The sequence below is a fragment of the Miscanthus floridulus genome, chromosome 9 (genome assembly GCF_019320115.1).
Source record: "Miscanthus floridulus cultivar M001 chromosome 9, ASM1932011v1, whole genome shotgun sequence".
Classification (NCBI taxonomy): Eukaryota; Viridiplantae; Streptophyta; class Magnoliopsida; order Poales; family Poaceae; genus Miscanthus; species Miscanthus floridulus.
This window is the reverse complement of record NC_089588.1, coordinates 20,456,784-20,480,794: the sequence shown is the minus strand read 5'-3', so window position 1 is coordinate 20,480,794 and position 24,011 is coordinate 20,456,784. Positions and strand designations below refer to the sequence as shown.

Sequence of the window (24,011 nt, the reverse complement as noted above, 5' to 3'; positions counted from 1 at the left end):
TGACCGGCGGGGTTGGACCTCACCGGAGTTCATCGAATCGTCGACTCCGGCCTTCATTGGTCACGGGAAGAGCATGGGGAGGTATATGGAAGCACGACGAACTCAGCTAGGGAATCGGGGAAGGACGCGAGGGCACCAGGGTGGCTCGGGACTTGTTCGAGCGGCTCGAGGAGTCCGGCGTAGCTTCGGAAAGCGTGAATAAAGGGATAGGGAGCGAGAAGGAGAGCAAAGCCGGTACCTATAGCTTCCTTACCACGACGCGGAGCTCGGTAGATGCTCAGGGACGACGGAGAAACAACAGGCGGCTGCGGCGGCTTCGGCGGCGAGCTCGGCACCTCGGCGAGATCCAAATCGGGCGGCAGCGCGAAGCTAGGGCTATGGCGGCTGCGCTAGGGTTGGCAGAGGGGAGCGGCGCACCTGGAGCTCAGTTTTATAGGGCCTAGGCGTGGCGCGCACGCCAAGACCGGGGCGCGTGTGCGGCGGTGGGACTACATCGGGTAGAGTCTGCTCCGGGCACGGGAGGTAGGAGACGACGCCGACAAGCGGGCCCGGGGACGTAGCGAGTGAGAGAGCGGGGCTGGGCTGTCAGCAAGCCAGAGCGCTGAGAGAGGAGAAGCGCGGGAGCGACTGGGCCGGAAGGCGTGCTAGGCCGGTGCGCGCGGTGACGCGGAGGAGAGGGAGCGGTGCTTGGCCGGCCAGCTGGGCTACTTGCTTGGGCCTGCGCGTGGGAACGGGCTGTGGGGAGAGGGAGCAGGCCGCGTGGGAGTGGGAAGAGAGAGGCCGGGGTGGGCCGTACCGAGAGAGAGGAGAGAGTTTTTCTTTTTTCCCTTCTCTATTTTCTTTTCATATTTCAAAACCCAATTCAAATACAAATCGAATTTGAATGTGGTTTCAAATACACTTTTCAATAAAAATGAGCAATTTTGGCAAGTTTTCCAAAAATAAATTTTATAACTTTTTAAATTCTTTTATTTCCCAATTTCTTTTCTCTTCTTTTACTTCAAAGCCACTTTCAAATTTATTCCCAAAGAATTTGAATTCATTTTGAATTTTGGATTCAACCACTCAGTACAACAATCCAAATGCAAAAGCATGTATGCTCAAACATGTTGCTACCCCTTATGATGAATTTTAAATTAATGAAAATTTTTATTTTCCTATGTTTTCATGAGCACAAAAATTCAAAATTACCTCAATTTACATCTACTTCAAAAGGAGCATATTTTAGGGTTTTACAACCTCCATGAGCGAAATGTGGTTCACAGGTACTAAGCTGCCCATCATCTAAAATTTATTGGGGATGGTTTAGTTTTAATGCCTGCATTGGTATGCTGTAGTGGTGACACCATGTTTTCCTAGACCTTTCATCCATCAAGTTTTTTTTTTTTTTTTTTTTGGGAGCGAGGTGGGTGGGGGTTGTCAGCCCATGGATCATACATTTCTGTTGTAGGGCCTTATCCCCTGCGTGTCTGTTCTTGGGTGGCATGTGAGTTTGAGATTCAGAGTTGCTAATACACTATAGTCTTGTTGGAGTGACAACCTGAACACCTTGTTAGCTCACTATCAGCATTTTTGGTAATCCAGATCAAGGAAAAACTTGAATTCATTATTCGAACCTGGCAACAGGCTGCTTTTCCGGATTATTCTAAAACTTGTCTAAATGTACAACCTAACCTGAAAATTGTGTGTATCTATAGTATCCTTTCATTTGGTGCAGTAATTTCATTCAGCTGAAACAATTGCTTGTATGCAGAGATATAAGATGTGCCAATATATTGGTCCATGCAAACGGATATGTAAAGCTTGCAGATTTTGGATTGGCAAAGGCGGTCAGCCTTCATCTTTTTGCTCAGTTATTTTCATCCTCTTAATGTGAATTCTTATGCTGGAAATTTTCTTGTTCAAGTTTCAGATGTCAAATACATGCAAAACAAGTGTTTACTGGATGGCACCTGAGGTAAAGGTTGCTTAATATTCGAGTGGCATTCTTGCAAAAGATAACAAACTAATGGCAAATTTGCAATTACGGTTAATTTTTTCTAGGATGATAATAATGTAGTATCTGTCGACTGGAACTAACTCACCTTCTCATTTTCAGGCTGTTAATCCTAAAAAGATGCATGGGCCTCCAGTTGATATATGGAGACTTGGCTGCACCGTGTTGGAAATGCTAACCCGGCAAGTACCATTTCCTGATGTTGAGTGGGTATATCATCTTTTGACTTTACCGTTTATAGTTATGTAATATTGATTTACCCATCCCTTTTCAAACACTGGCAAGTTTAAATATTGTGTGTGGGCCTTATTTGATATTTAGTATGATTAACATTTAGACAAGAAGAGTCTAGAAATATATTATTTACTGGACTTTGCAATAAGAAACACTAGAATGTCAAAACTTCCTCCCTTTTCTGTTTTATTAAAGGGAAACTTCCCTTTATCTGTCAAGTAAAGTCAACTGTGAAAGTCATTGCTTATTTTCCTTGCAATCTAGTATATTGCATCTTCTGTAAATTTTAATTGGAATTACAACAATCGTATCCTTTTTTTAACATAAAATTGGCAGGAGGTTTTCCAAAAACAATTGTATCCTTGTGGCTACAAAGATTTATTGATGCTGCTTCAACGATGGCCTTTCCTTGATTTTTTTAGCACTTCGTGTGAGAATAGAACCTTTACTAGTGTGTGAGATCATATACATTTGCATTGTGCTTCTCGTTTAATAATGTTTTAAGTCGTTAAAGTCATTGCTTATTTTCCTTGCAATCTAGTATATTGCATCTCTTGTAGTTTTTAATTGGAATTACAACAATTGTATCCTTGTTTTTTCAATATAAAATTGCAGGAGTTTTGCCAGAAACAATTGTATCCTTGTGGCTACAAAGATTTATTGATGCTGCCTCAATGATGGCTTTTCCTTGATTTTTTAGCACTTTGTGTGAGATTAGAACCTTTACTAGTGCGTGAGATCATATACATTGTGTTTCTCAATAACTTTTTAAGCCGTTGAAGCCGTAGCAAGTTTGTGCAGTATTGGTCTCCATCTCTCCACTAATTTTGCTTTGTTTCTTATAGACAAAAGCTTTATACATGATTGGAAGAGGGGAGCAACCTCCTATTCCAAAGTACCTGTCAGAAGAAGCGCAAGATTTCATTTGCCAGTGTGTAAGAGTTGATCCAGAGACCTGGTCTTCCGCATCACAACTTTTGGAGCACCCATTTGTTAAGAGGCCGCGGAATACAGTCACAAAGTTCACGAAACAACTAGGTCATGGAACAGGAATCGTGGAACGTGGTACGCTCCGGAACGCTCCTTGAGAAAGGATTTTTCACTGTCGGAACGAAACTAATCCACGTTCTCGGAACGGGAACGCACGTTCCCGGGACGCGGAATGTGGCACCGTACCATGTTCCCGGTGACTGTGCCGCGGATTCAGAAAAAAATGCTAGTAGAGGTTCCTTCCTCTCATATTCTACCTGTACCCCTCCACCTAAGCTTCTATGGCTGCAAATTTGGATGGAGAAAGGGTGGCTTAGACTGTCTCCAATAAGGAGACCTAAACCCAAATATAGGTGCCGCACAGTTCTTTTGCCTATCAAAATCAGACTCCAACGGACGACCCAAACACCATACCCATTTTGCCTACCGGCGCAAAGGATACGCAAAAAAGCATCGCGATTCCTCGCTACGCAAATCTCTCCGTCCTCGCCCGCTCCGCGCGCCCGCGCCGGCCAGGGCCGAGCTCGCCCGCGGCGGCCGTGGCGGCCGGGGCGGAGCTCCCCCGCCCCCGCGCCCTCGGCGGCCGGCCGGGGCCGAGCTTGCCCGCTCGCGCCAGTTTCTCCACCTCTGTTCTTGCTCTGGATAGGGAGCACCTCGTCGATCTCCGGCGCCCGGCCACCACAGCTCGATTCCTTTGATCGTGAGGCTCTCCAAGCCCTCCTCCACCTTCCTCTAGCATCTATTTCCCTTCTCCCCTCGCAGGCCGTGCTGTCCACGAGCCGTGCCGTACAGCCATGGCGGACGAGCTTGAGGACACGGACGCCTGTACCTCGGGAGAGGGAGAGAGGAAGGGGAGGCTTTGCGTCGGCTGTTGGAAATGGTAATTTTTTTGGCTCCGTGACCTTTCCCTGTGCGCTACCCAAACCACGGTATGCATCTCGTTTTTAGGTTCGATCGTTGGAGACAGTCTTAGGAGGGGCTTGAGCCCCACCTGACCCAATGCTAGATCCTTCCTCCTATTTGAATCTTCATCTCTCCTGCCCTCCACTTGTAATGCTTATAGTGGGGTGTGTTACCGACAAGTTTCTTCTTTAATCCCTATTAGAAGAATGGTCTAGCTTCCATGACCCCATCTTTCGAGTTTATTTAGTTAAATATATTGTTTTTCATCGTTGTAATCTTAAGGGCTGTTTGGTTGGTGCCACAGTTTGCCACGCCAAATCTTCGGCAAACTGTGGCTGCCAGAGAAAGTTCGGCGAGGAAAATTGGAGCCATACTTGTGGCAAAGTTTAGCAAGAAAATGAGTCTACGACGTGTGGGACATGGTACTAAGAAAGTGTGGCACGCCGTAGCTATGGCAGCGAGCTGCGAGAAAAACTGTGACATGACTAACCTGCCACGTTGCGTTGGAGACTGCAAGTGCGCAGTGACTTGTTCTGTGATCTCTGGAGGTACTAGGCGGCTAGCCGGCGGCCGGCTAGCGTATCTTTGTGTGCAGTGCAGGGCAAAGCAGAGGCGCAGACGATCCGTGCCTGCCGCCGGCCGGCTCGCTGACGTGACGGAGAAGGGCGATGGTGGTCATGTTTCGCACTTGGTAGGCGCCTTTTTTCTCGCCGTGGCAGTGCCTGCACCTGCGTTGCATGCAGGCCGTGGTGCGGTGCCGGCTCCATCGCATTCTTTTCGTTTCGCCTGTCAGCGAGCACTGGTGAAATGGACTAGTATTGGAGACCGGGCGGAGGCCTCGGTGGTGCGGCTAGCAGCAGGCAGAGCCGGAGGGGGACAGAGCGGACGCAGGCGGTTGTGGCGAGGCGTGAGCGTGTGCACAGTGCCCGAATCTGTAGTACTCCTACGTGTGAGTGTGTGTTTGTGTGTGCATGACGCTGTGGACTGTGGTGGCTGTGGCTCATGGATGGATGGTGGGCAGTGGTGTCATCACCCGTGGCCATGTATGGGCTCATGGCTGGTTGCATGCTGAGAAGAAAAGCGGTGCTCTGCTCCTGGGCTCCTGCTCCCACAGGGCTTTTCAGCAAGCTAAAGGGTTGGTTGGGTGGGTGTGGGAGTATAACACCGGTTAGATTTTATTCTTGGTGCCTTGTTGCCCATATTCATGTGGGTTTGTTGGACCATTTTGCTGTCTAACTTGAATCCCTAGCTAGTGCTTGGATTCTTTGCTAGCCCTTTTGTGGCCTTACTAGGTGAGAAATCAAATGTAAACTTAGGGTCTGTCTTGCCTCACCTCGCTTGGCTGCGTCAGAAAAGCTTGCTTAGGCGGGCGAGCCAATTTGGCTCTCCCATAGGAGAGAGGTGAATCTTACCACTCAGGTAAGAAAAACCAAACCGGCATTGAGGCTAGCCATGCTCACTCGGCAAGGTATAATAGTGTCCATCAAACAAACTAAGCAACCCCTTATGTTTGGTTCTTGAGTCAGCTTACCTCGTCGTCCGTTCTTGCAAAGAAGTTTTTGCCTTGTTCTTGTGGGAGAGCCAAATTGGCTCGTGCTCGTGATGTGGATGTGGTCCGGTGCATTTCATTGCAGAGAACACCTTGGTGCAGAGCGCGGGCATGCATGAGCAGAGGAACGAGAGCTCAAGTAAGAGGATGGAGGTCTCTACCATTTACCACCATCTGTGGATGAGGCGGCATGGATCTAGTATGGACGATCGAGTGCTCAAGTAAAGAGCAGGAGGAAACATGCAATGATCGATCGCACACACGCTCTTTCCGGACAGGGGGGAGTACAGTGAGCGTGCAAGGGCTACTCCTCCTAGGTCGTCCTAGCTAGCTAGCTAGCAGTGCTAAACTGAAGATGTGATGAGCAAGGCTGGCGTCAGTCAGGGGAGGGAGGTAACGTGCGGCAGGTGGATACGCACGCACGCTCTGCGCGCCATTATTGGCTGTGTTTAGTTGGAGGAATTTGGATTTTGGGGCTACTGTAGCACGTTCGTTTTTATTTGGTAAATAGTGTTCAAACATGGACTAATTAGACTCAAAACGTTCGTCTCGCAATTTCCCACCAAACTGTGCAATTAGTTTTTCTTTTCGTCTACATTTAATACTCCATGCACGGACCGCAAACATTCGATATGACAGGTACTGTAGCAACTTTTTGGAAGTTAGGGTAAAACTAAACCAGGGCTCAGCTAGCATCCGGCCGGACACGTACAGGTACAGAGCTGCACTGCACCTAATCTACATGCACAGCATTTTCTAGGATACTGTACCACCCTAATCTATGTGTCCGCTCCTCTGCGTGTGTGTCAGTGTGTGACAACAGAGCGAGCCTAGCAGACACGCGGTTGTAGATGATTCTTACTGCTCGAGTGAACTGATAAGTACTAATATTATCAGTTCACTCACCCTAATTAAGGTACAGTAAGTAGCTACGAGTATAACTCTGTTCATTGGGGCTTGTTTGACTTGTTTGGGCTTATTTTCAGCCAACGAACAGTATTTTTCTCTCACATCAAATCAGTCTACAGTACTTTCAGCCATGGCTTATAAGCCAAATACGACAAAACGAATAGGCTGATACTACGGTGTATATTCTTGTGTACGCAAGTGAGATCAGTGCACTGCTGGAAATAAAGACTTTGCCGAGAGCAAAATTCTTTACCGAGTGTCAAAAATAGGCATTCGGTAAAGAATTGCACTCAGCAAAGAGTTCTTTGCCGAGTGCCGGACACTCGGCAAAAAAATGCACTCGGCAAAGGACTTATTTGCCGAGTGCTAGACTCTCGGCAAAAGCACGGCACTCGGCATAGGCTGACCCGCGTAACGGTGTTCGGCCACGTCCTTATTTGCCGAGTGCCTGCTGTTAGGCACTCTGGCAAAGATTTATTTTTTTAAAAAAAATTCTTTGCCGAGTGTCCCAGATCTGGCACTCGGCAAAGATTTAAATTTTTTTTTTTAAAAAATTCTTTGCCGAGTGTCCCAGACTAGCACTCGGCAATTTTTTTTTGAAAAATACTTTGGCGAGTGCCCCTGGCACGGCACTCGGCAAAGATTTTTTTTAAATTTTTTTTTTGAAAAATACTTTGCCGAGTGCCCCTGGCACGGCACTCGGCAAAGATTTTTTTTTAAATTTTTTTTTGAAAAATACTTTGCCGAGTGCCCCTAGCACGACACTCGGCAAAGATTTAATTTTTTTAAAAAAATTTCTTTGCCAAGTGTCCTGTGAAGGCACTCGGCAAAGAGGAAATTTAAAAAAAAATTCAAAACCCTCTTTGCCGAGTGTCTTATCCGTGGCACTTGGCAAAGACTCCTTTGCCGAGTGCCATGCCCCGGCACTCGGCAAAGTTTCTTTTTGTTTTTAGCCTCCAAATTTTTTGTGCAGCCCTTTTAAAGCACCAGGAACTCGTAGTTAGAATTTGGAGATTTTTTATGGCTTTTTGATATATTTAATTACTTTATTTCATTTACTTGAATTTTTTCAAAAAATATAATTTTGAACTGCACGTGGTACGAATAATGAAATTTAATGATTCAAAAAATGATAGTCATATACTGAGTGTAGTGTGAGGCCGTATCCAGGGACGGACCCGAAATTTTGGACATCTTGTTCACGAAACATGACCGCGAACTTGCGTGCGAAGTGTTTTTAAATTCTATAAAAAAGCAAACGAAGTCCGAAAATCATGAAACTTGTTGAGATGTCGTGATATCATATGTGGAGGCTATGATAAAGATTTCAGAAGATTTTGTGCACGTTGCCACGTACGATGCTTACAAACCATAACATCTCTACATGTTATATACATGTAGAGATATCCTGATTTGTAAGCATTGTACGTGGCAACGTGCACGAAATCTCCTGAAATTTTTATCATAGCCTCCACATATGATATCACGACATCTCAACAAGTTTCATGATTTTCGAACTTCGTTTGCTTTTTATAGAATTTAAAAACACTTCGCACGCAAGTTCGCAGTCATGTTTCGTGAACAAGATGTCCGAAATTTCGGGTCCGTCCCTGGATACGGCCTCACACTACACTCAGTAACATGACTATAATTTTTTGAATCATTAAATTCTATTTTTCGTACCACGTGCAGTTCATAATTATATTTTTCGAAAAAATTCAAGTAAATAAAATAAAGTAACTAAATATATCAAAAAGCTATAAAAATTTCCAAATTCTAACTACGAGTTCCTGGTGCTTTAAAAGGGCTGCACAAAAAATTTGGAGGCAAAAAACAAAAAAAAAAACAAAAAAAACTTTACCGAGTGCTGAGACATAACACTCGATAAAAGGGTCTTTGCCGAGTGCCACGGATAAGACACTCAGCAAAGAGGGTTTTGAATTTTTTTTTAAAATTTTCTCTTTACCGAGTGTCTTTCCAGGACACTCGACAAAGATATTTAAAAAAAAATAAATTTTTGTCGAGTGTCGAAGCGGTTAGCACTCGGCGAAGGCATTTTAAAAAAAATATATTCATTACAGCGGATACGCAACTCAAGTCCGGATCCCATCGCCCCCCTCCTGTCCGGTATCTCCCAAAGTCCGAACACCCCATCTCTCGTCTCATCTGCTCCACTGCTACCGTCCTCCGCCGCCGTCGCCGCCGCCACTAATACAGCCCCTCCTCCTCCACAGCGCCGCCAGATCTCCAGGCCGAAGATTCGTGGAGGCCACGGCACCTCGCCCCACCTTTGTTTTCTCTACGCCTCCTCTCTCGCTCCGCTCCGACGGGCGCCTCAATTTGCGCCGCCAGGTTGGGCTCCTCCATGCTTGCCACAACGAGGTGCTCCAACGGCTCGTGCTCAGGCGTGGGCGGCCAGATCTACAGCAGCTCGGGCGAGGGTGGCCGGATCCATGGCGTCGTCTCCTGCGCCCCGCACCACGCCTTCGCGCTCATCTCCAAGGCAGTAGAAGGCACACACCGGCGCCCCCGCCACTAAGCCCACCGGCGGCATCTCCGAGAAGGTAGCAGCGAACCACCACCAGAAGACCACGTCTGCCATCCTAGTACAGGCAGCCCCAGGTACTAATCCCAATCCCAGTCCCCCGTCCGATCTCCATTCCCACATGGATTTGATATGTCTCTTTTCACCGTAGATAGCTGAATTGTAGTTGGCAAACACTGGTATTACCTTGAGATACAGGTGTTGTATGAACTCAGTATAGAGTGTCTCAGTCTCGATGGTCATTGATTTCAGTTACTACTAGTCTACTCTTGGGAGGATTTGGGCAATTTACCCATATTGCTTTGCTACTATAACAGCCTAAATTATTTAGAAAATTATTAAGCCTATTGACTAGGCCTTTTTGCTCTACTACAGAAAGATTGTTTTTAACTCTACCTATGGAACACATGACATATAGCACTGCAGCATTGGATACAAGTAAACCTAGTATGATGCTGTGGTCCACTACTGTCTTGTTTAAAACATAGGAGTGTGCCCAGGAAAATAATGATGTAATTTAATTAGGCTGTTCTTCCAAGCAGAGACACTTATGTGCCCATGAGGGAAAATTCTACTGCAAGGATGCTGGCCACTCTCCCGTCAATATGTTCTCATCATGAGTAAATGGCGGCATTTGTGGTTAATTCATCATGAGTAAATGGCAGCATTTGTGGTTAATTTCGTTGAAGATTTTCAGATAACTAGATTACTTCAATGCCTCATTAAGTCATTAGTTGGTTAGCTAACGTTGAGTTAGTCCTATATTAGCTTCATATCAAGTGATTTTTAGTTCAGCCTTGTTGTGTGGCACAAACATATTTATGATTCATGAATGCAGCCTAGAAATATGCCTATTCTGATCTTGACTGCTTTTGAGGTCTTGCAAAAGACGTAGCAGTCAGTACAAAATGCTTGAAATATGCTGCAGATCAAAGTATGCTGCAGAATTATTGTAGCGCCAAGAATTTCTTTTCATTCAACTTTATGACCAACTGAAGATCAAAGTATGCTGCAGAAATATGATGCAGACTTGGATGTAATCTGTTATGGTATTATAGGCTTGCTGAATATATGCCTTTGACTATTTGTTTCACATGTTATACAGGTGAACATTCCTCGGACCAAAAAGACCTACTGCAAGAACAAGGAGTGCTGGAAGCATACTCTGCACAAAGTGACTCAGTACAAGAAGGGTGACGATAGCCTATCTGCACAAGGTGACTCTGCTACCTTTCTAAATCTAGTTTGCTATTTTGTAGTCCGTGGCAAGCTCATTATAGTTCATTTTCACTAGAGAGTTCATTTTCTTTAACTGAACATACAGAATTGTTTACACAATTCTTGTTTGATGACTACTAGCTAGTGATCATATTCTCACTTCTTGCAGGTTAGTGGCTTTGAAATTCCATTACAGAGATAGAATTACAATACTTCGAGGAAATCATGAGAGCACACAAATCATTCAAGTGTGAGTTTACATCTACTAGTATTTGGATTTTTTATTGCAACTCATAATTACTGTTGTTCTATATAACCTGCTGCTGCTTCTGTGGTACTGTGCTTCCTGTGTCCTCATCCTGGTGATCACACCCAGATCAAATCCTACTGGAATTGATAAATGTCGAAATCTCTTTACAAATGCATTTTATTGGACTTTTGCTGCAAGTACTGCAGCAGATGAGTTACTGAAACATTCCTGTACATTGCTTGTTCCATGCAAATGAGATTCATTGTGATTTTTCTCTCTTGTTGTAGGGCAGCAGGAGCATGGCTGAAGAGAAGAGCTATCCACAGCTGAATGAGGGGATCATGTCATCCCTCTCAAAGTAGTCGGTTGCTATGCACCTTCCTGGCATGACCTTGAGATAGTTAAGTCCATCTTTTTTTGCGTTGCAGTATGATTCTGGAAGTTCATACAAGCTGATGCCTTGGATTTTTCAAATACCCTGTGATAGATAAATATAGCCGGGGTTTGTCATCAATGGTAGCAATTCATCGCATTATGGCAGCAATTCATCACATTACTGAGCACCAAAACTTCTAATCACAATCAATATTTGGGCTGTCCTAGTGATAATACTGCTGAAGGTGCTATTTTCATATTCATTGACAGTAGATTTACATACTAGTTAGTATATTTGCCTGCATGGCTGTGCACAATCTTAATAACTGCGGATTCTAAATGCCTGTTGGCTGCACAGTTTGGGATATAAAAAATGACAAGTATGTATTCTACAGACTATACATGCCTTTACCAGATTAATTGAAAGTGTTTAATCAAGCTATGTAAATTAAGGTTGCAACAATCAAGGTTTACAACACTGAATTCATCATCATATATAGCATAACACCTATTCTATCATAGCTTGAAATAGCAAACCCCTATTCTGTTTGTCAGCTTGGAATCATCTTTGGCAGTATCCCACAGGTCTCTTTTTATGTATGATGATGGGTCATGAAAACTTTGATTTACATAGGCACAGCTGTCCGTCTCTATTTGCTCTATTTACATAGGCATGTGTTGGAATATTTATTCAGATTTATGTGTAGTGGAAATAACGCAGCAACTTATCTTCTTACAATTAACATGTACATATTAGCTCTCCTTAGTTTATAATCATCAGATTAGTAGTGAATAAACTTTTACTTTTTGCTTGCCTTAGTCTGTCTTTTTGCAATGTCATATCAGGCTATTTTCTGAATGTATGTTCTATCTCAGACTCACACTATGTATTTGTTTAATTTTCAGGTTTGCAGTACTGATAATTTTTGTACATTGGTCCATGGGTGGAGTAGTGCTGGTGAAACCCTTGGCTAAGGTGGACAATCTTACTACTCATAGTATGCATTTGTATGTCATGGTCACTTTAGAATTTTCAGTTTTGAAGAAGCAATGATTTGGTTCATATATCAGACTCTGTACGGTGTAGGCTACTAGCAGTAGCACTAGAACCTGACTAGGAAGATATGTCATGCTACTCTGTCTTTCTGATATCATACATATGTCACATGCTTTGCACTCGGCAAAGAATTTTTTTTTTAAAAAAATTCAAACTTTGCCGAGTGCCGGCCAGAGGGCACTCGGCAAAGAATTTTTTTTTTTAAAAAAAATTCAAACTTTGCCGAGTGCCAGACTTTTCAAATTGGTTGTCATTCCAGTTTTCCATAAGTCTAACATTTCAACTTTTGGCTATTGTCAATTCAATTCCTATAAATTTGTATAGCTTAACAACATGCAAATTGCATCTCATGAAAGCATTTCTCGTTGTGAATCTAAAGATGACTTGAATCTTATTATTATGTAAAAAATATAAAATATATGAATTTCTAGCTATTGATTGTAGAAGACCGAAATGTTCGACTCCAGACAACACTAGAACAACAACCTTTTTGAAATAGAGGGATAGATCATAAGTAGCCCTCTAAGGACAAGTTTAGGTAGCATGAAAAATGAGATCATTGGATGTCTTCATGCCACTCCCTTTCTTTGGCTGCAGTATATGTTTAAGAGGAAAACATGGCGATGTAGGTGCAACAACTTGTTGCATGTTGGGTTGGGTGCAACTACACATGGCAAAATGCTCAAATCAGCATCTACATAAGCAAAGTTAGCATTTGTGCAATGAAGGCTTTGTTATATGAATAGGCTAGATGTGTGCATTTAAAACATTCATAGCGGATTAAATATATGCAGGATCAAGGTGTTTGATTTCAACGGCAGGATGATCTAGCCTAGACTAGATTATCTTATGAAAACCAGAGGTCTAGTCTAGAGAGGAAACCCCTACTTGTTCTTTAAATTTGACCCATCTACAATCAAGTTACCACAAATCAAGAGTGATGTATCTAGTTTTCTCCAAGTATCACCTTCAACCAAACACACATACACATGCATGAAGATATTGGGTCTCAATCCTAAACATTAATCAAGAATAAGCACAAGAACAAACAAGAATACAAGGACAGAAGACTGAACCCGAGGTTGGGGCAAACCACAATAATGCCTAGGTCATTATTGTTGAGGAGAGCAAGAAGGTCTTGAGTTTCTTCCAACTCTATTCTCTTCTTAGGCGTTCACAAAGATCGATCACGAGGTTTTCTACTTAAAAATTGATGTGGTTAACACAAACTTTCCCGGAGCAGACCACATGAAATTAGGTGCTCCAAGGGAAACTCCTTGCTATATAGGATATGATTCCATGAATCCAAGATTAACAAACTCAAATTTAAACTTGAAGGAGTATACAAATGCTCTAGAAATTGGAAGATTAAGTTCACCACTTGAACCACTGAACTCAATCTTCTCCTTTCAATCCCAACTAGAGTCTTACAAAAGCTATCACAAGATAGGAGAGTTGAGGATTAAATGAGCTCAAGTCAATTTGTTTGTATGTTGGCGAAGAGAGTAGATATACCCCAATTTTTTGCTATTTGGTCCTTTTTTTTGAAGAAAATTTACGTTTGGCCCCCTGGGAGACGTAAACTCATCTTTGGACCCTGGGGGTCGGCGCCAAGACTCATGGCTCCGAGGTAACACGTATCGGCGCCAGTACCTATGGCGCCTAGGTTCCGGGCCATGCACACCTGGGCATCTGAGGTGGCGCTGACATGGCCGGTACCTCGGCGCCAGAATACATGGCTCCGAGCTCGGAGCCACGCACTCTGGCGCCGAGATACAAAATCGCGTGGCCGCCGCAGCTCTCTCTCGCACTCTATCTCTCCCTCTCTGTCATGCTCTCTGTCTCTCCCTCTCACCGCCACCGCCAGCCAGCCCCGCTGTCGCCCGCGCCTCCTCCGTCGGCTGCCGCCCGTTCCACCGCAGCAGGCCACCGCCCGTCATCCCCCGCGCGCCGGTCGCCTCCCCGTCCCTCTCCTCCTTCTCCTCCGCCGCCGCTGCCCCTTCGTCGCCGACGGTGCCCGCCACACAGCGGCAGGCTGCGTCCGCCTGCGACGCCCTGTCCCCTCCTCCCCCTTCGGCGCAGCGACACCGCCACCGGCACCGGAGGCCCCGGCCGCCGCCCCCGCCCCCGCCTCCGCCTCCCAGGCGGCAGCGGCTCAACTTCGGGGAGCGGCTCGGGATCGCCTTCGCCGGCGTGGCCGTCGCAATGCAGGTCGTCCTCGGCGCCTTCCTGGTGCTGCGTGCATGGCAGCTGCGGCGGCTCAACAAGGCCGAGGTGTCCTCCTCCACGCGCCTCACCTGACCACCGTCCCCCGACCACCCACCCGAAGCTCGTCGTGAGCGTCAGTCAGGTTGGTTTATTTGTGATCTGATATGATGCTGCTGTAACTGAATGAATCCATGGTGTAGTAGTTGCGTCTGTCCTTGTTCGATGCCATTCTTTCCGTTCTGTTGTACTACCGTGTACAATCTGCTTTTGCTCCGTGCAGGGCACTAGTTGAGAGGCTAGTGATATGAGAGTTGTGCTGCAGCTTTGATTGTTACCGTGCCTTACCTGATCTAGATTGTTAGTTCTATTCTACTGTTGATGTGCTATTACAATTATTTAGTGATTTAGTGATGTAATTTAGTTAGCTAATTTAGGTCGATATTTATTTAGCTAATTTAGATAGATAGTTAGATAGTTAGGTAATTTAGTTATATAGGTAGTACTTGTAGTAGATGTAGTTAGATAGATAGGTGGTTTAGATTAGATACTTATTTATTTAGGTAGAGAGTCGGAAACTTTTATATGTATGTAATTTAGGCTTTTCAGTGTCCATTGAAATAGGCTCTTCAGTGAAACTAATTAGGCTTCCTGTGACCAGTTATAACACATTGAAACGACAACTAAACCTGCCTCCGCCTATATATACGCAATGTTGGATGCATTGCTACTTACTTCCCAACTAGTATTTTCTTTCGTTGTAGTACCAATGTCTGGAGGGTCATCCAGAGGGAGAGGAAAGGGAAAGGGAACTACCATTGTGAGGGAGGGTTCTCTTGGTCCCGATTTCTTTGAGGAAGCTCTTTATGAGGTTCCCAATTGAGAGCAAAAGTGATTTCACCAAAGAGGCACCACTAAGAGGATACAATGAACGGAAAGAAGAGTGGCCAAAATGCATGCATGGTGAGGACTGCCTAGTGCAGATGTTCACCGAGGGAATAGATGGAGGTCGTCGTTTCTTCAAATGCCCGCGAGCATGGGTAATTGCTATTACTATTTGATTCTTCAATATGTTCCTCTTCTATACAACTTACACGACATACTTATTGCAGTCTTCCTTGACCGAAGAAAATTGTGGGTTCACTAGGTGGGTCGATCCTCGACCTATTTATCCGCATGCGGAGTACATCTACTACCTATAGGACCGTATCCTCGATCTAGAAAGGGAAGTTAGCAGCGGTTACAAGGACAACGAACAGGACAACAACAACAATGGTGCCAGTTCATAGGAGGCTCTCTGCAATAATCCATATTGCACCTGCCCTAATCACAGGAACAAGGGGCCTCCGCCGCCACCCCCGCCGCAACCACCACCAACAATGGGAGGATACTATGGAGAATGTGCAACACAATTTGCTATGTGGCCACACTACTAGGACAAACCAATCTTTTTAACGGGCCACATCCATGTGTTTGTTTTTTTGGTTTAATCACCTAAGGCATGTTAGGGTTAGTCGAAGGAACTATGTACCCTTGTTTGGCACATGTTCTCACATGTCATTTCATGTGCTTGTTGTTTGCTTCAATTACCTAAGGCATGTTAGGTTTAGTCCAGGACCTCTGTACCCTAGTTTGGTACATGTTATCACATGCCATTTAATGTGTTGTGTGTGTTGAATTAGGTAATCCAGTACTTCGTTACGTTTGAAATCCTTTCATCTGTGATGTTTTGGGAATGGCGAATTCAATTTCAGTCACTAAATATGGTTCATTAATGACGAAATTATGTAGAACGTCATGGATGCTTGGTTTGGCCGTCAGCCCATTTGTTCCTCTGTGACAAATTTGGAATTACCGTCATAGAAGGGTTCTGAGCTTCGTCATAGAAGTGATAGTCAATAGTTTCACCGTTGTGGTCCCACATGTCAGATATACATTTTTGTCATAAATGTGGATTTTTAAAAAACCTGATATTTTGGCAGTTGTGGTCCCACCTGTCAGGTGTTTATTTTTGTCATAAAAGACAAATTTGAAAAAAAATGTGCGGCACGTGGGGATCGAACCCAACACCTGCCGACTCAGAGTCTAGTTACCTTACCATCAGAGCACAATTTTGTTCATGGCAAAGTGTGGGAACTTATTTTATTATTGACTATCAGATCTTTCATATGACCCAAACCCAATCCAATCGTGTTGCGGTGGTGGATACAAATCGAATCAGCGGGGTGGGAGGAGGTGCTCCGGCGGCGGACCTCTGCGCCGACCATCTACGGCGAGCCTCTCCGGTGGGCAACTCCGGCGGGCAGATCTACTGGCCTAGCAGCTCCGGCGATCATCTGAGCGGGGCGGGAGGAGGTGCTCCGACGGCGGCCCTCTGCGCCGGCCATCTACGGTGAGCCACTCCGGTGGGAAGCTCTGGCGGACTACTCTACCGGCCTTGCTGCTCCGGCGGTCATCTGCTATGGGATGCGTCGGCGGGCAGCTGCTGCAGCGGCGTAGTGCGCTGCTCTGGCGGGCAGCTGCTGCGGCGTAGCTGGTTCGGCAGGCAGCTCCTTCGCCCGGCAGCCACTGTGGCTTCTCGGCTCCGGCATACCTGCTACTGCTGCTACTGCCTGCTCCGGTGTACCTGCTGCTGTGGCTTCTCTGCTATGGCGTACCTGAGGTATTGTCCTCTCCCAAAGCTTGCAATTCAGTGGATTCGGTAGCTGTTTAGACATGGCTAATTAGAGGTAATTGTTACATTTTTATTAGATGGACAGAACATGGATTCGTGCTGCTCGGTTCAGTGATCAATTCAATGATGGCATTGATCAGTTTATGGCTTATGTTCGAGGTAGATACAATGCGGATGATGCTATACCTTGCCCATGTCGCAATTGTCTGAATCAGTCTTCATGGAGTCAGAAGGAAGTGTATGACCATGTGTATCTCTATGGATGGTCAGCTACATACACTAGGTGGGTACACCATGGAGAAGCTTTTGATGCTAAGATTGTGGAACATGCAGAGGATGCAAATGAACCTAATGATCTTGTTGATGTGCTGCATGTGGATGAGCCTAACAATGAGGATGATCATGGTACGTCAGAGATGCTAGCTGACTTGTACGTAGCTGTACAAGAAGATGGAGAACAGCCTATGTTTGCGAAAGTACTTGAAGATGCAAAACGTGCTCTTTGCCCAGGTTCTGTTCAGTCTAGGTTCTCTTTTCTAGTGAGACTGCTACATATCAAGTCCTTCTATAGGATCAGCAACACAACATTAAGTGTGATATTGAAGTTATTGTCAGGGTCATTCCCTAACTATGGTCTTCCAGATTCATATGACAAAGCAAAGAGGTATCTCAAAGAATTGGGTCTTGGTTATGAGTTAATCCATGTCTGTGACAATAATTGTGTGTTGTTTCGGAAGGATCTTGCCAAAGTGGACAACTGCCCAAAATGCAAGAAATCTAGGTGGGTAGATGCAGATGGTGCCAAAAGGATTCCTAAGAAGATTTTGAGATATTTTCCTCTTATACCTAGGCTGAAGAGGATGTTTGCAAAGAAATCAACATCTGAGGAGACCCGATGGCACAAGGATAAGCGGGTTCCTGTGTATAATGAAATGAGCCATCCAGCTGATGGCGAAGCCTAGAAAGACTTTCATGAGGTGTATCCAAGCTTTGCTGAAGATGCAAGAAACCTAAGGCTTGGTTTAGTTACAGATGGCTTCAATCCTTTCGGGAACATGAACACAACTTATAGCATGTGGCTTGTACTTGTAAGGGTATACAATCTTCCTCCATGATCATGCATCGATGCATCCAACTGCTACATGTCATTGCTCATCCCAGGACCAAAGTCTCTAGGCAAGGACTTTGGCATATTCTTACAACCACTCATTGAGGATTTGTTAAAACTCTGGGAGGGTGTCAGCACTTATGATGCATTCACTGGCGAAAAGTTTGACCTTCGTGCTGCAGTACTATGGTGCATCCATGACTATCCAGCTTTGGGTGTATTGTCAGGGCGAATTACCAAAGGCTACTATGCATGCATTTATTGCAACAGAGATCCATTGTCAAGGAGTCTTAGGAAAAAGATTTGTTACATTGGACACCGTCGCTACCTTCCAAAAAATCACAAGTGGCGAAGAAGCTTGGCCTTTGATGGACACCGAGAAAATTGGGTTGAGCCACAAATGCTGAGTATGGATGAGACATTGGAGTGTCTAGAGAAGGTAAAAGATGTGTGTTCTGGTAAGCATGATGGTAGCAAGAAAAGGAAGCGTGGACAGAAGGACAAGGAGCCAAAATTGTTTAGCCGAAAGTCAGCTCTATGGGAACTACCTTATTGGAAACACTTGAAGCTGCCACACAATCTTGATGTGATGCATATATAGAAGAATATATGTGATGCCCTTCTAGGCATAATACTCCGTCTTGAGGGCAAGAATAAGGATACAGTTAATGCAAGGCTTGATTTGCAGGATATGGGCATACGACCTGAACTGCATTTAGAAGAAGATGGTGGGAATTCAGTTTCCATGCTAGCAGCATGGTATGCCATGGAAAAAGAAGAAAGGGCTGCATTTTGTGGATTTCTAAAAAGTATTCGGTTTCCATATGGATACGCTTCCAACCTGACAAGATGCATTAGTGCAGATGGTTCTAAGGTGCAGGGCCTCAAAACCCATGATTACCACATACTGCTCCAAAGAATTTTACCTGTTGGCCTCCGAGGACTAGTGCATAAGGACATATATGAAGCAGTTGGAGAGTTGGGTAAATTTTTCCAAGAGCTTTGCAGTAGGAAACTAAAGGTTGATGTGATCAAACGTCTAAAGGCAGAAATCCCTGTGATACTATGCAAGCTGGAGAAAATTTTTCCTCCTGCCTTTTTTGATGTGATGGTCCACTTGGCTGTCCACCTTCCTGATGAAGCACTCCTAAGAGGTCCTGTTCAATATGGATGGATGTACCCGATAGAACGCCAAATGGGCACTTTGAAGGGGTATGTGAGGAATAGGGCTAGACCTGAAGGATCCATCGCTGAGGCGTACATAGCTAATGAGGCCTTGACCTTTTGCTCAAGGTACATGGATGATGTCGTCACTAGATTTAACAGGGATGATGACAAATGGGATCAGGGAGTTTCAGATAGTGACCTCTCTATCTTCCAGCATGGTGTTAAACTCTTGGGAGCACACAGGCAGACATATCTTGATGACAAAGAATTTGACAAGATTTGTTGGTATGTGCTAAACAACTGTGATGAGGTAGAGCCATATTTAAGGTGAGTGCTTCTTTCCTAAATTGTGTGTGCTAGTAAACAACAATGCTAAACATGGGTGACCAATACATATTGCAAACTATGTGTGCAGCAAGTTTAGACAACAGTTAGAGGAAGAAGGTGGCCATGATGTTGAGAATAGGTTGGAAAAGGAATTTCCTGCTTGGTTTAGGAATCATGTAAGTGGTTTCATATTTATTTTGTGTGCAGCAAGTTTTTTTTCATATTTTCAAATTTTAACTTGTTTGGTGGTCTTATTAGATCAAGATGCTATGGATGGATAATCATGAAGATGTTAGTGAAGGCCTATATGCAATATCATGTCCTCCTTGCCTTAGAGTGAAGTTATGGGCATCATGCAGTGTCAATGGTGTTCGATACAACACTGTCGACCGTGAAAGACAAAGGCAGACACAAAATAGTGGTGTGCTGGCAGATGGAACACATAACAGTGTGCCGACTGAATTTTATGGTCAGCTCAAAGAGATTGTTGAGTTGAGCTACAACTCCAATTTGGAATCCATTCGAACTGTGGTACTTTTTCGGTGTGAGTGGTTCAGTCAAGATGGCAAAGGAAGAGCTGTTAGAGATGATGGCCTTTTTAGATCCATTAATGTGGAGAGGTTTTGGTACAAGTCAGACCCATTTATATTAGCAACTCAATCAAAAAAGGTCTTCTATGTGCCAGACACACAGTTTGGTGAAAATTGGCGTGTTGTCCAGAAATTTGAGCATAGGAGTATGTATGATATCACTGAAGCAGAATTGAGCGCTGTTCACCAAGATGAAGCTGGTTCTGATAATGAGCTTTTGGTGCAAGCTGATGATGATGATGATGGATTAGATGAGCTTGCACCAGTGTACCGACGTGTACATGGAGAGAAATCTTCTATTGCTGGTAACTTACAAGATCTTATCAGTAGAAGGGAAGAAGACCTGGATGCAGACAGTGACTCTGAAGATTGTGAAGATGACACTATATTGGAGTATTTTAGTGAAAATGATAGGGATCCCATGGAATGTAATGATGATGATTAGCTTCATTTTCTTGTATTTATAGCTTCATTTTAGTGAACATTTGTAACAGTGACTCTTTTGTTGGCTTGACACTGCCTTTTTTTTGGATATTGATGTTCTGGAATTGTAACAGTCATGTATAACACATTTGTAATAGCATGCTATCAAGCACTTCTTAATTTCTGTCCATTTTCAGCAGTCATGCAACAGCTTGCTATCAGACACTCATTCTCAATTTGTGGCCATTTTCAGCAGTCATGCAACAACATGCTATAAATTCATGCATTGAACAACTCATACATTCAGAACAACAATTCATACATTGAACAACTCATACATTGACTAAACTAGTTCATACATTGACACAACTATTTCACAGCAGCTGTGGTTTCATGGTCTCAGGACCTTTACTAAACATGGCCACCAGAAGTGCCAAACACACGATAAGAAAAATCACTGCACGACAACAGGCCTTGCCAACTTTACTGAACACCAGCTTGCCCTGCACCTCCTTGGCCTCCTGATCCTTGGCAAGAACACTAGCCTTCTCCTTTTCCTTCACCAGTTCAGCAATCTTGGCTTCCTGATCCCTGGAAAGTACAGTAGCCTTCTCATTCTCCGTCACCTAGTTGGGCAATCTTGGCCTGTGCTTCATCAAGCAAATAACTCAGTTCACTATTCTCCACCTCTAGAGTCTGGTTCTTGGTACGCAGGGCCTTAACTGCATCTCGCAAATCAACAAGGATTTCAATCTGATGATCTGTTGGCTTCGGATCCAACCACTCCCAAAAAGTGCATCCACCATCCTTGCATCCACAACCAATTTGCAGTTTGTCAGGTAGACAGTTTCTACAATTCAAATCAACCCATCTTAACAATTGGGGAGGATGTAAATTGAACTCACCCGATATTTGTAGCAGCAATGGTATCCTCCTTCCTGGATTCCCATCACTCCATGAGATCCACCAGGGACTCTTGCGACCGCACTCACAGTTGATATCCGGACTGTATGAGTATGGCGGGTGGCGATAGGGAATTGGGGAGGAGTTGGGGGACCGAACCCCATAGCGCTCCATGGAGCTCCTCGACGAGCTTGATTCGGCTGCCATGGAGCTCTAACCCTAACCGGGAAACGCGGGGCAGCGGCGCTCGGTGGCCTAGTCGAGCGGCTGCGTTGCGGCGGGTCTTGGCCGGTGGAGCGGGTGCGGCGGCAGGAGGATACCTACTGTATTGCAAGCGTGGGGGCGGGGGCTCACCGGTGGAGTGGGTGCGTGGCGGTGGGTGGTGGCCGGCGGCCGACGGTGGGGGGGGTTTGGGGTGCGGGTGGGCGAGGATTTGGGGGAAGGGGGAAATTTTAGACCGTTGCCTTCTGAGACTGACAGGATAGGCCCACCAGGTTAGCTCTGAAGCTGGCTAGACTCGATTCAGCTTGGGAGTCAGGCTGACGGGTGGGTCCATGACGGTCAAATGGTGGTCAAACCCATGATTTCAGTTGATTTTTAAGCAAATTTCAAGCGAATTTTGAATGAAATGTTATGTGGTACATTAATGAACAACTTTTGTAGACCTCTTACAATAATCTTCATCGTACCATGCATTTCAAGTGTATAAGTGTATAGCAAGCTTGTATGCAAGTGTTATGAGTGAAGTAACCAAGCTAGCTATGTCATCTAATGTATATGTAACCAAACTAGCTATGTCATCTAATGTAGTGCATACCTATGTGTCTTGCTATAACAAAGAATGTATATGATCTTATGTAGTGCATAGTTTGAGAAGTGCATAGCTTATGGTAAGAAGGGATCATATATATAAGATCTTATGAAGTTATAACCAAGCACATAGATGTATATGATCTTATCAAGTGAACCAAGCACAAACTTTACATACTAAGTTCTTGTATGTATGTGTGTTGCTAGGATCTTATGAAGTGTTAAAATTCATTCATGCACACATTATGGATTATATATGTATAATGCACACAAAGTAAGGCCACATGTATATCTCCCTATATGTATAATGCACACAAAGTAAGGCCACATGTATATCTCCCTATAATTTGAGAGCACACCGTTATCATCTTACACATTTACTTTGTTAATCAAAGCTTGTTTTCATCCTTCACACAATTATCATCTTTGATGATTATATAATTCGTACTTGTGATGTATCAAAGAAGGTGACAAGTAATAAAACGTTTACCATTGTGGATTACTATATAGTACTATAAACCATCATCACAAACAATGGAAATATGATGTCAAATTTATAGAAACAAATATCATTTTAGTCCATAAAAGCTAGAGAAAAGAACCATTTTGTTTTGAGAAGAAAAAACAAAAAAAATGAATCCACCTCCCGCCTCCTCATCTTAGTTTCGGCCGTCGACGCGCATCCCCCGCCAAAAATTTGGGCGTCACTGCGAAAATCCTGTACTACCCTCAACCATCACTCCTCCTCATTCACTACAGCAGGGACAAGATAGTAACTTCGCTACAGGCTATATATGCCTCATTTCACTCCACCGCCGCCACTGCCCTCAACTCCACTCCACCGCCACCACTGCCCTCACATCCACTCCATCGCCGCCCGCGTAGATCCTCTCCACCGCCGGTCCCCTAGATCCACTCCGTCGCCGCCATCGCTGCTCTCAGATCCACTCCGCCGCCGCCGCCGCCGTCGCCGCTCTCAGCTCCACGCCGCCGTCGTCGCTCTCAAATCCACGCCGCCGTCGCCGCTCTCAGCTCCACGCCTCCGTCGCCGCTCTCAGATCCACGCCGTCGTCGCTGCTCTCAGATCCACTCCGCCGCAAGAGGGACAATCAATGGAGCCATGACGGAGGAGCCATACGACTACATCACCGGAGACACCACGACGACGACCACGACATCCACTCCAGCGAAGACACTCGCCATCAACAATGCCTAAACGGCCCATAAAACGCCTCAGCCCCCCAAGCCCAGGTACTTCCGAATGCCCCCCAAGCCCAGGTTCTTCTAGTTGACTAGGTAGGGTCTAGGGTTCTATGGTTTATGGGTTAGGGTTAGGGTTAGGGTTTAGGTTTTATAGTCTAGGGATTAATTTGACTAAAATCTGTTTAAAATAGGGTACTATGAAAAGCTACGGGATTTGCAAGTCGCGGAGAACAAGAAGAAGATGGAAGCATTGGGTCTCCGTACCTTGGCTTCTTCTCTTCAAAATAGCATTGAAAAAGAAAGTTCTCTGAATCTAGGGCAAGCAAAGAAACAAGAAAGTTCATGGGGAGGGGTCAGATTCATCCGAATATCTTCCTGGAGCTGAAGAGGGCCAGGAAGAAGAAGATGAAAGTGTCTTGGTGGGGTGTCTTTACATTATGCTGTTCGTTGTATTTTGTGAGACTTATTTTCATGCAGGTTCTAACAATAGATTTGTTTACCCTTCTATATTAGGAATCTGACAGCAGCAACAAGCGGGCTTCAGGATCGAAGAAGAAGGCCAAGATGGCTCCAGG

General features: G+C 44.8%; 3 protein-coding genes and 1 long non-coding RNA gene across 6 annotated transcripts in view; all 4 read left to right on the top strand.

Annotated features, from left to right (window-relative positions):
- Nucleotides 1-2,255, top strand: part of LOC136483523 (disease resistance protein RGA5-like) — a 62,390-nt gene extending 60,135 nt beyond the window's left edge. Inside the window, exons 19-21 of the mRNA XM_066480607.1 lie at nucleotides 1,754-1,829; nucleotides 1,913-1,957; nucleotides 2,099-2,255. Coding sequence (XP_066336704.1) covers nucleotides 1,754-1,829; nucleotides 1,913-1,956 — 120 coding nt within the window. The 3' untranslated portion in view covers nucleotide 1,957; nucleotides 2,099-2,255. The remainder of the gene's footprint in view (nucleotides 1-1,753; nucleotides 1,830-1,912; nucleotides 1,958-2,098) is intronic.
- Nucleotides 2,256-8,692: 6,437 nt separating this feature from the next.
- On the top strand, nucleotides 8,693-12,308 carry LOC136481517 (uncharacterized). Of its 3 annotated transcripts, none has more exons than XR_010764739.1 (5): nucleotides 8,693-9,203; nucleotides 10,232-10,343; nucleotides 10,514-10,594; nucleotides 10,882-11,214; nucleotides 11,876-12,308. It is a non-coding gene; the product is annotated as an uncharacterized lncRNA (long non-coding RNA). The 3 variants fall into 3 exon arrangements; XR_010764738.1 differs by having other exon boundaries at nucleotides 10,887-10,994; nucleotides 11,876-12,298; XR_010764737.1 differs by having other exon boundaries at nucleotides 10,882-10,994; nucleotides 11,876-12,297.
- A 1,426-nt stretch (nucleotides 12,309-13,734) lies between these two features.
- LOC136479398 (actin-binding protein wsp1-like) lies at nucleotides 13,735-14,327 on the top strand. The gene is made up of 2 exons (XM_066477275.1): nucleotides 13,735-13,741; nucleotides 13,894-14,327. Exons 1-2 carry the CDS (start codon nucleotides 13,735-13,737, stop codon nucleotides 14,325-14,327), a joined length of 441 nt encoding a protein of 146 aa, XP_066333372.1.
- Nucleotides 14,328-17,270: 2,943 nt separating this feature from the next.
- On the top strand, nucleotides 17,271-20,507 carry LOC136481516 (uncharacterized). The gene is made up of 3 exons (XM_066478854.1): nucleotides 17,271-17,743; nucleotides 19,052-19,683; nucleotides 19,766-20,507. Exons 1-2 carry the CDS (start codon nucleotides 17,322-17,324, stop codon nucleotides 19,509-19,511), a joined length of 882 nt encoding a protein of 293 aa, XP_066334951.1. The 5' UTR covers nucleotides 17,271-17,321; the 3' UTR covers nucleotides 19,512-19,683; nucleotides 19,766-20,507.
- The last annotated feature ends 3,504 nt before the right edge of the window (nucleotides 20,508-24,011 follow it).

Excerpts from the sequence above, each read along its gene's own strand:
- LOC136481516 (XM_066478854.1), top strand. The coding sequence starts at position 17,322 with ATGCTAGCTGACTTGTACGTAGCTGTACAAGAAGATGGAGAACAGCCT. Across the intron at positions 17,744-19,051 it reads AAGATTTTGAGATATTTTCC|TCTAAAGGCAGAAATCCCTG; the intron begins TCTTATACCTAG and ends TGTGATCAAACG.